The 12181-nt window shown below is 34.2% G+C and overlaps 1 protein-coding gene across 1 annotated transcript; it reads left to right on the forward strand.

The window, feature by feature from the left end:
• The first annotated feature begins 10078 nt into the window (after positions 1–10078).
• LOC139870706 (uncharacterized) lies at positions 10079–11725 on the forward strand. The gene is made up of 2 exons (XM_071858489.1): positions 10079–10160; positions 10383–11725. Exons 1-2 carry the CDS (start codon positions 10079–10081, stop codon positions 11723–11725), a joined length of 1425 nt encoding a protein of 474 aa, XP_071714590.1.
• Positions 11726–12181: the final 456 nt, after the last annotated feature.

Here is a 12181-nt window from a genome sequence, read left to right on the forward strand (position 1 = left end):
AAAGTATAAATTATTAAAGTGAATTATTAAAGTATGAATTATTAAAGTGAATTATTAAAGTATGAATTATTAATGTTAAAGTAAAGTAAAAGTAAAGTAAAGGTAAAGGTGAAGTTATAGTATAGTAAAAGTATAAAACTATGTACATATAATACGCGTATTAATTTAAATCGTTATATATATTTAATAAAATAAAATATAAATATCGTTATCTTTATCATACTGGTTAAGTAATGAGTTGTCAAAAGTGGTTCTAGATATTTATTAAAGTTATATACGTTTTAATAATAAAGTTCTTTTTAAACTGAAAACGTTTTTGTATGCTTGAAACTAAATCGAGTACTTATAAATTTGGTTTTCCAAAATTAATTATATTCCAAATCATCCTTTAAAAAGGTTTTATCTATATCGTAAAACGTTTTCAATATTATGAAAACTAATCATTATCTTACCAAAAGACACGAGACAATCGTTGTAAAGCATGCATTGAAAGTTAAGCAGGAATCTCCACTAACTTTTGTCTAATTCTCGTTAATGAAACTTTTGTTCTGGCTTGTAAATCACATTACCAAATATTTCGAATACTGTTAAAAAGAAATAATTTCTCAAATCAACGTGGACCTCATAACAGAGATTCATAATCATAATTCAATGTATCTGATAATTTAATCATATGATATTATCTTTTAATTCCATCGATAAACATATTGAAACAAATACTTTTATGTAAAGTATTTTATATCTAATACTTTGTTAATGTTTTCAATTAATAAGTATATATTATATATACATATCAGTATACACATAAATGTTCGTGAATCGTTGAGCATAGTCAAAGGGTAATTAATTACATGAATATAGATTTCAAAACTTTCGAGACTCAATATTACACATTTTGCTTATCGTGTTGAAAACATATAAAGATTAAAGTTTAAATTTGATCGGAAATTTTCGGGTCATCACAGTACCTACCCGTTAAAGAAATTTCGTCCCGAAATTTGATCGAGGTCGTCATGGCTAACTATAAAAATGTTTTCATGGAGAATATGAGTTGAAAATAGAGTTTCATCATCATTGAGTAATATAGATAAAGCAATTTGATTATACGAAGAGTATAAGTGAAGCTATCGCAAGAGAGTGAAATGAGTAAATGTAGAATCATTTTAACTGATGATGTAATTATGATTGATTTCCGGAATTCATGCGATTTAAAGAAAATCTTCGTAATAAGATTTAGTTCTTCGGCGATTTAGGAAATCAGGATCTTCTTTGATTAAATGCAATAATCTGTTTCGATTGACCTGTCGGATATTTTACTATAAATCCACCCCCTTCTTTTCCTTATTTTCCATATCTAACATCTTCTATTCTTTCTCCTCAATTCATTCTTTAAACATTCGTTAATATGCTCCATCCAGTACTGATTCTTGATATACTCCTAACTTTCATATATGTCATTCTTCTCTTTCATCTACCACCGGAGGATTTTATCCACTTCTACTATTACCTTGGGGTTATAGTGTTTTTAATTTTCCCGTGCCTTTACGTGGCAATACGTATTGATATGTACGTTTTATAATTTATGTGTTGTTGTCGAGCTTTATATTTTCTTTTATATTCAAGAGTTCCATACTTTTGTCTCCTCTTCCCGACTTCAAGTCAAGCGAATAATGGTCCGGAATTCGTAGGTATGGATTTTGAAATGAACATAGTTAATGCTCTTAAGAAGGAAATCGTAATTGCATGATCTTGATTTGGTAAATTACCAGAATATCCGAAAAGATAGAACTATCAAAAAGATATGTTCTTAATATTTTTGGAAATTGGGTAGAATGTAAGAGTCGTGTAAATGGCACATGATGATGGTATGTTCTGTGAATCATCACGTTCCATTAGAAACTCAGCATGACTTACTGTAATATAATCACGTTGATCAAGTGTCATTATATTATACTAACTCATGCTTCAGTTCCCAACACTACTTCAAAACATTCATATTTTAAACTCGAAGATTTCGGCATTTAGAACTAAAATAGTTTCTTTTATGATATAACATAGATAGCATGAAGAGGTAATGGTTTCAGGTAAGAATAGTTATGGAAATATCTTCAGAAATATGGAGGATATTTATAATGGAAGATATGATGATATCTTAGAATATTTAAGATAAGATGATGATGAAGAATATTGTCCGCAAAGGTTTTAGAGTAAGGAGCAAGGTATTCGTTAATGACTTCATCAGAAACAGAATCATCAGGATTCTTTAAATACAGTGTTTGGTCCTTGTATTTGTCCTTGGTCTCCTTCATGGTCTACTCAATCCGTTTTTCAGTTCTAAACCTTCTCTTTTTCTCCGCTTTACCACCATACCATTCTTTATCATCAAACTTTTGACTGTTAAAGTCATTTACAGTTTTTGCTGCTTCATCAGCATTTTGAGAACTAATTCGTAATTCAGGGTATTTTTCAGAAACTTCACATTCAAAGTATGTAAGTATTGGCGTTAGGCGTTATATGTATACATATAACTGTTGGCGTAGAATCGCTGCGAATTTCAAAATACTGATTACTGATTCCCAGTAGTTGGTATGACAATTATTGTTACAGGATGTAGGTGAGTACATGATGGGGTTTCAATTAATAAGTATAATGACTTTTCAGAGAGGTTTAAGTTGAAGTTTATTAAAGTTGTTGATAAGTTTACTGCTAATGTGGCGAGATATAAAAGGTTCCCCGGTAACAATGATGAAGGGGTAATTGTATAAACAATTGAAGGTGATTTGCTGGAGCCGTGACAAAACTGTCTACTTTAGAAAGATGTGGAAAATTTATATTTGGTAATAAATGTCAAAGGGTCTGACACGGATACGTGTTAAACTATAACTTTGGTTTCGAGAGCTTTTCAGGTGCATGACGGTGGGTAATGTGTGGTTGGATCATCATCTCGCGTGTCTTCAGGAATTTCGAAGGGTTTGAACACATATGATGTTCTAGGATTTTGAATTTTACAATTATTCTTCTGGGTTCCATGAATAGAAATGATGTTCTAGTACAGTTTTGAAGTCAAAGTATAGTTTTGATAGGTGCAGGAATCTAAGAGTGATGATTTCAGTTATTTCTCGAATTGAATTCTGAAATTTCAAAATCAGAATATGTAATTAGATTCGAATGAGTATGGTTGTTTTGATTTCTATAAAAGAATGTGTATTGTTGTAAAAGTAGGGAGTATAGTTGATGATTGTTGAATCAGAATCGAAGAATGTAACATATTAACTGTGAATTTAAATATCTCTCGGGTATTACTTACCCGTTAAAAAAAATTCATGAGTAATGTTTTGTACCAGAGAATTTTATTACAATCTTTATGAAAATATATGTATATTTTCTTTCGATGTAATACAGATTTAATGAGTTAATATCATATTAAGCTCATTTGATTTTTGGCTTGAATTAGAAATGAATAATCTCTAAAACATTAGAGATTACATAATCTTCACAAAGTATTTCATTACTGTGATTAATACTTCATTATTTATTCTTATAGATATTTCCTTAGTGAACTATGCTGATGCTCATAGAACTCTTGCTAACTTCGCAAGATACGAATGTTGTTTTCTAGAAAGTTTCGAGTGCATCGAAGATGAAAGTGTAAAATCAAACATGTTGTTGAATGATACACTTGGTTTATTATGAAACCGAATTCATTTAATTGAAGCAGAGATTGTAGTTAACGATGGTTAGGTTGTTAACGAAGGATGTACATCATAGCATATTAGTAATATGAATTTAACCGAGTAGTATCTACCATTTTTCAATTCATACTCAATAGCTTAGTACGAAAGATTTATTATAGTTTCAGAATTCATATATATAAATATCTATAAATTCTTCAGAAAGAATGAGTTAATACTTCATAACTCGTTGATACAATATACATGTTGTTGATTTGTGATGATATCCACAGTAATTTCTTGAACTGGCGGAGCTTATATGTTATAAATGCTGCTAGTGCTGATGATGCTGGTATAACAAGTCTAGTTTGTAAATCGCACACCATTCTTGTGAGGGTTTCGATTCTTCTTTCTATCATTTCTGTCCACTTATCTGATTTATGGTTAAGGCTGAAATAGATAATCTCTAAGACTTTAGATATTACATAATCACCGCAGAATGTTTCTCCGATCAATACTTCATCGTTTGCTGTTGTTGGTACTCCTTGGTATTTATGGTGCATGTGATGTTGATATCTGAGGTACAGGTTGTGATGTTGAGGCGTGTGATGCGGACGTGATTGTTGATGGTGGTAATGATACTGTTGGTGTTGATGATGGTGATATCGTTGATGTCGGTGATGCTGCTGGTGCTTAGGGTATTGAGGCTTGCGATGTTGATGTTACTGGCGGTACTGGTTATGCTGCTGGTGCTGCTGATGGTGTTTGTAATCTTTGCACCATATGTTCCAGAGCCACTACTCGAGCGCGAAGTTCGTTAACTTCTGCTAGTACACCAGGATGATTAGCGGTTGAAGCAAGCGGATGAATAAGATTCATAATATGAGATAGTATATAATCGTGATGAGATACTCTAGCAATGAGTGAGAAAATGGTGTCTCAAATAGGTTCGCCGGTAAGTGCTTCAGGTTCATCGCCAAGAGGGCAATGTGGTGGATGAAAAGGATCGCCTTCTTCTTGTCTCCAATGATTGAGTAGACTACGAACCCATCCCCAATTCATCCAGAATAGATGATGGGAGATTGGTTGATCCATTCCAGTGACGCTGCTTTCGGAGCTCAGGTAGATATTCATATCGGAATAGCTGTCGGAATCTGAGGAGTTCGAACTGGTTGAGAGATCCATCTCGTATGATCAGGGAAAGAATTTTTGGTATGAAATAGATTGTAGAATTTAGATTTGGTATTCTTCAATACATAATTTACATATGTGTATATAATACCAAAATCCCATAAATTACGGAGGAATCTTTGAAAGATGTCAGTCAAAGTTCACAGTAACAGATACGCTAAGATATTAATTAGCAGATATGCTAAGGTGTAAATTTGTCTATAAACTATTTTGCAATAAATGCAGGAAAACGCGTCTAGACTTAAGAATGATAAGCAGGTAATTTCCTAAGGATGATAAGTAGATGATTTCCGACTAAAAATGATAAGCAAAACTTTTGACATGCAGACACGGTCGAAGTCCAGACTCACTAATGCATCTTAACGACTATCTGTTAGACACACTAATGCAAGACCTGGTTCGCTAAGAACCTGGCTCTGATACCAACTGAAAGGACCCGTTCATATACATTATAAACGATTCACAATAGTTGATTACATCGCGAGGTATTTGACCTCTATATGATACGTTTTACAAACATTGCATTCGTTTTTAAAAGACAAACTTTCTTTACATCAAAAATTGACAGCGTGCATGCCATTTCATATTACATCCAACTATAACTGACTTAATATTAATCTTGTTGAACTCAACGACTCGAATGCAACGTCTTTCAAAGTATGTCATGAATGACTCCAAGTAATATCCTTAAAATGAGCTAATGCACAGCGGAAGATTTCTTTAATACCTGAGAATAATATGCTTTAAAGTGTCAACCAAAAGGTTGGTGAGTTCATTAGTTTATCATAATCAATCATTTCCGTAATAATAATAGACCACAAGATTTCAGTTTCCATAAATATCCGTACACTCGCAAGTGTATAAAAGTATTCTATAAGTTGTAGGCACCCGGTAACAAGCCTTAACGTTCATGTTTTACCCTCTGAAGTACGCCAGATCAGGTGTGTTTAAAATAACCTCGAAGTACTAAAGCATCCCATAGTCAGGATGGGGTTTGTCAGGCCCGATAGATCTATCTTTAGGATTCGCGCCTACCGTACATAGACAAGTAGTTTAATGTTACCAAGCTAAGGGTATATTTCTGGTTTAAACCCACATAGAATTAGTTTTCGTACTTGTGCCTATTTCGTAAAACATTTATAAAATAGCGCATGTATTCTCAGCCCAAAAATATATATAAAAAGGGAGTAATGAAACTCACAGTACTGTATTTCGTAGCAATTATGTATATGACGGCACTGAACAAGTGCAGGGTTTGTCTCGGATTCACGAACGTATCAATATTGTGATTCAATATTGCAGGAAAGTACGTAGACGCAACAAAAATGATAAACGTTAGGTTGACCTGACGAGCAATACCCTCGAACAATACCCATAACCTCCATAGCTATAACCCATAATTTCTTTAGCTCTATCCCGTTTGAAAACTTATTTTGAAATCGTCTGAATATAACTCCGTCGTAGTATTTTATGTATTCTAATAATATCTTGAAATAATACTAAGTAAATATATATGTAATTCGATTGAGAGAGTTTAGAGAAATATATTTTCAAGTTTCTATGAAATAATGAAACCTATTGAATTCTATTTATAATAGATTTTTGAATTATTAAAGTGAATTATTAAAGTATGAATTATTAAAGTGAATTATTAAAGTATGAATTATTAAAGTGAATTATTAAAGTATGAATTATTAAAGTGAATTATTAAAATATGAATTATTAAAGTAAATTATTAAAGTGAATTATTAAAGTATGAATTATTAAAGTGAATTATTAACGTATGAATTATTAAAGTTAAAGTAAAGTAAAAGTAAAGTAAAGGTAAAGGTAAAGTTATAGTATAGTAAAAGTATAAAACTATGTACGTATAATACGCGTATTAATTTAAATCGTTATATATATTTAATAAAATAAAATATAAATATCGTTATCTTTATCATACTGGTTAAGTAATGAGTTGTCAAAAGTGGTTCTAGATATTTATCAAAGTTATATACGTTTTAATAATAAAGTTCTTTTTAAACTGAAAACGTTTTTGTACGCTTGAAACTAAATCGAGTACTTATAAATTTGGTTTTCCAAAATTAATTATATTCCAAATCATCCTTTAAAAAGGTTTTATCTATATCGTAAAACATTTTCAATATTATGAAAACTAATCATTATCTTACCAAAAGACACGAGACAATCGTTGTAAAGCATGCATTGAAAGTTAAGCAGGAATCTCCTCTAACTTTTGTCTAATTCTCGTTAATGAAACTTTTGTTCTTACTTGTAAATCACATTACCAAATATTCCGAATACTGTTAAAAAGAAATAATTTCTCAAATCAACGTGGACCTCATAACAGAGATTCATAATCATAATTCAATGTATCTGATAATTTAATCATATGATATTATCTTTTAATTCCATCGATAAACATATTGAAACAAGTACATTTATGTAAAGTATTTTATATCTAATACTTTGTTAATGTTTTCAATTAATAAGTATATATTATATATACATATCAGTATACACATAAATGTTCGTGAATCGTTGAGCATAGTCAAAGGGTAATTGATTACATGAATATAGATTTCAAAACTTTCGAGACTCAATATTACACATTTTGCTTATCGTGTCGGAAACATATAAAGATTAAAGTTTAAATTTGATCGGAAATTTTCGGGTCATCACAGAATGCTTTGTTTGCTATGTGGTAAATGCGTGCCAAAACCGAATGTCTGAATTCTATCTAGATCCGAATGTTCAAAAAGTTGGTCAAAACTCTACAAATTGGATATATAAAATTCTTTGATTATTTTACAAAAGATAACTTGGAGTGTTTAGATTCATCTCTAATTTTCCGTTCGTTAATTGCTATTTTCTAAATTAAATGACAATTTTTACAAAACTGATGCGCAAACAGAAACTGAACTTGATTGTGCTGCATGCTATGCGAGTTCTAGGAACCGTATGATAGTGTTCTTAGTCTATTTAGAAATCTTATAACATGGACTTATGATCTGGAGTTTTTCTTAATTGCTCGATGTGTCATTTGTGAATTATGCTTGTCTGATTGCTTGACTGCTGTTAAAACGTATGATAAGCTAAATTAGTAATCGTTAATTGACCAAACGAACGTGCGAAACTTATAAGTTGACATTGGTTTGACTTTATGATAACATTGGCATGACCTACTGATGTATTTGACCTAGATTGACCACTTTGAGCAAGTTTAACTATTTGTTGACTTGCTTGACTAGTTGACTTCTGTGTTGACTTTTACTATTCGATTACGTCGGTCTGAACAATAGGGCAACTGAACTACGAGTCTGTCTTTTAAAACAAAACTTATGTAACTATAAATGGTACATTTAGGTTGCATACTTGGTCGTTGTAATTCGACTACTGTTGCTTGTGAATTTGTCAAATGCACTCAAGGTGAGTCTACAGTCTCATACACTTTTATTTTGGGATGAGATAACATGTTGATTTTTAAATTGTTTTACGCATTAGACACGAGTAAAAAAATGAACATACACTATGAGTTTGATCCAAAAGCCTCTAGCTTGAATATATTAATTAATTTGTAAGGCTCGAGTTTATAAGGACGGAACCGTAGGTTTGACAAACCTCCCTCAAAGAACTAGGGTGCTTATAACTTTGTTACCGAATGCGTGATCAGCATTTGCAATATGGGTTAAAGGAAGACGTGTAGCGTATTTAAGCTATCCGCGGGTTAAAGCTTTATATTCAAGTGCTCATAACTATTGTATTACTTTTATTGTTTTGAATTAAATCTCGTGGTCTACTTAAACTGATTTACTTAAACCTGTAGATTTCACTCAACATTGTTGTTGATTGTTTTCATGTTTTATCTCAGGTTCTTAAAGGTATTAGCTTCCACATACTTTGATGACAATGTGCTTCACTGGATTGGAGTCTTTTGAAATAAATGCGATTACTTTTCGGAAAATGTCTCATATAGAGGGTGTGACCGTGAACTGTGGGACCAGGAGTTAATACTCTGTTAGTGTGTTCTGACGGGGTGTTACATTTGGTATCTTAGCTAATGGTAGTAGGGAACTAGGTTTTGCGTTAGAGTTTCTGTGTGAGTCATTAGGACACATAAGCAAGTCTAGACTACGACCCGTACTTAGAACTGTTGTGATTTACTACACTATTACATATACTTGTTTATATTATGTGTGTACTAACTTGACTTGTTTTCTACGAGCTTAGATGTCTGCTTCTCATCCCATCATTATTAGTGACTCCGAGTCCGAGGCTGATGATACTGTTGAGTCACCTAAGAACCAGGTGTCTGACTCTGAGGTTGAGGTTGAGTCCGTGCATACAGAGGAGACTGGGCCATCTGAGGCAGGTACTGATGCTGCTAAAGATGATCCTGAGGAAGAACCCGAAGAGGATCCTGAAGAAGAAGATCTCGAGGAAGAGTCGGAACCCGAACCGCCTACCCTAGTGCAGCCTAGCACTTTGGGAAAAGGCCCTGCTCACCCGAACCCCTTCCTATCCCTCGTGAGGTGGTAGGTGGGTGGAGAAGGGATAAACCTCGTAGAAGGTTGTTTGAGCTGAATAGCAATCCAGTTGCTCCTGGGGTTTCTCTTCACGACTCTAGTCGTCCGTCTACTAGTGCTTCGCCTAGTACTCCTGCTACCGCAGTTATTGAAGAGGTCACTTTAAGGAGTATGAACGCCAGGATTAGGATATTGGAGGATGCCATTAGTCATCTACTTGATCAGGCACGAGTCCCCAAGTAGAGCCATTTTATGTTATCACACTTATTTCCACTATGTTGGGATATTTTATTACTTATCTACTTTATTACAAACTTACCGGTGTGGTTTTTCCGGATATTTTACCTATGTACTCGTGGATGATTATTGACTATCTTATTACATGATTATTGGATTATTTTAGCATGATGAATGTTTTACTTAATGACATGTTATGTGTTGTGTGGTATTATATTTACACGATGTTATGCCGCATGATAATCTACTGCTTAAACTGTTATCATATATACTTATGCTAGTGTTTACTACTATGACTAGTTAACACTATTCACTACTATCCACTACTATCACTACTAAATCTCTACGATTTACTACTACTTGCTATGTATCACTTCTCGTTGCTAGTATATTTTTAAGCCGTTGCATTCATTGAACTGATCCAGTGTATTATTTTTGTCTAGAAAGATAATGCCTCCGAAGGAATCTACACCTGTGATGACCCGAAGACTAGTTTCTGAGGGTATGGCTGCAAAGCGAGCAGCGATGGCTCGTAACACTTAAGGGAATGGTAGTAATAATACTAATGGTACCAACATCAATAATCAGGGTGGATGTACTTATAAGATGTTTACCAACTGTAAGCCGCATGCTTTTCACAGAACGAAAGGACCGGTTGGTTTGACTCGTTGGTTTGAAAAGTTAGAGTAAGTGTTTCAAATCAGTGAGACTAGAGAAGTTGACAAGGTGAAGTTTGCGTCATGTACGTTGTCAGACAGTGCATTAACTTGGTGGAACAGTTATGCTACGTTAGTAGGACATGATCAGGCTTTTGCCACTCCGTGGGAAGATTTCAGGCAGCGTATGATCGAGGAGTACTGCCCTCGAAATGAGATTTTGAGATTGGAGCGAGAACTTCGTGAGTTGAAGCTGGTGGGTAATGATCTTGTTAGTTATAACAAGAGGTTCTTTGAATTAGCGTTGATATGTTCAGAGTTAGTCCCGACTGAGTGGCGCAAGGTGGAGCAATATGTCCAAGGTTTGACTGGAACGATTAGGACTGGTGTGACTACTTTCAAACCGAGAACTGTGCAAGAAACCATCGATATGGAAAATTTGTTACTTGATCAGGCTGCAAGTGATAGTAAGGTAGTTGTTGCGACTCATGAGAACCGTTCTGGAGACGGTAAACGTAAGTGGAATAATGGTCATGATAAGAACTCTAATCAGCAGTTTCACAAGAAGCAAGAGACTAATAAGGGTACTATGTCTTGTCCGAGTACTAGATCAGGGTATCAAGGGAAATCCTCACTGTGTACTAAGTGTAATAGGCATCATACTGGAGCTTGTAATGGATCGACTTATGATAAGTGTAAGAGAACTGGGCACTTAGCAAAGGACTACAAGATGGGTACAAAAACTTGTTTTGGTTATGGTAAGGTTGGTCACTATAGGAAGGACTGCTCGAATGCTGGGAATACTGCTGAGCCTTCGAAAGGACGAGCGTTTAACATCAAATCCAGTAAAGCACATGATGATCCGAAGCTAGTCACGGGTACATTTTTACTCGACAATCAACATGCTTATGTACTTTTTGATTCTGGTGTTGATAGGAGCTTTGTGTCTAGAGATTTTTGCCATAATCTTAAGAATCCTGTATCATCGATAAAAAACCTGTACTCTATAGAATTATGGAATGGTAATTTAGTGATAGCTGATAAGATCTATCGTGGTTGTCCTTTGAACTTAGCTGGGAAATCCTTTAGAATAGACGTGATACCGATTAAGTTGGGAAGTTTTGACCTTGTGGTTGGAATGGACAGGTTATCCGAGAATAGAGCCGACATCGTCTGTTACCAGAAAGCATTTCGCATTCCTGTTGCCAAAGGTGAGGCTTTAATGGTGTATGGAGAGAGAAGTAATACACCGCTGCATTTTATTAATTGTTTGAAGGCACAAAAATACATAAGAAAGGGTTGTCTTGATGTGTTGGTTCACGTGAGCAAAACTGAACCTGAAGTCAAGAAACTCGAAGATGTACCGATTGTTAGAGACTTTCCCGATGTTTTTCTGGAAGAGTTACTAGGACTTTCACCGCATAGAGATATGGAATTTTAGACTGACTTGATGCCTGGAGCAGCACCTGTAGCGCGCGCACCGTATAGACTTGCACCTTCAGAATTGCAAGAGCTGTCTAGTAAGTAACAAGAGCTTTTAAATAAGGGATTCATTCGACCTAGTTCTTCACCATGGGGAGAACCTGTGCTCTTTGTAAAGAAGAAGGATGGATCTATGAGACTTGGTATTGATTACAGGAAACTGAATAAGCTGACTATCAAGAATAGATATCCGTTACCAAGGATCGATGATTTGTTTGATCAGTTACAAGGATCAGGATGTTACTCTAAGATTGATCTGAGGTCAGGTTACCATCAGATAAGAGTAAAAGAGACAAATATACTGAAGACAGCGTTTAGAACACGCTACGGACATCATAAATTTACAGTATTGCCGTTTGGATTAACGAACGCACCAGCAGTGTTCATGGATCTCAAGAACAGTGTGTGTAAGCCA

The sequence above is a fragment of the Rutidosis leptorrhynchoides genome, chromosome 10 (genome assembly GCF_046630445.1).
Source record: "Rutidosis leptorrhynchoides isolate AG116_Rl617_1_P2 chromosome 10, CSIRO_AGI_Rlap_v1, whole genome shotgun sequence".
Lineage (NCBI taxonomy): Eukaryota > Viridiplantae > Streptophyta > Magnoliopsida > Asterales > Asteraceae > Rutidosis > Rutidosis leptorrhynchoides.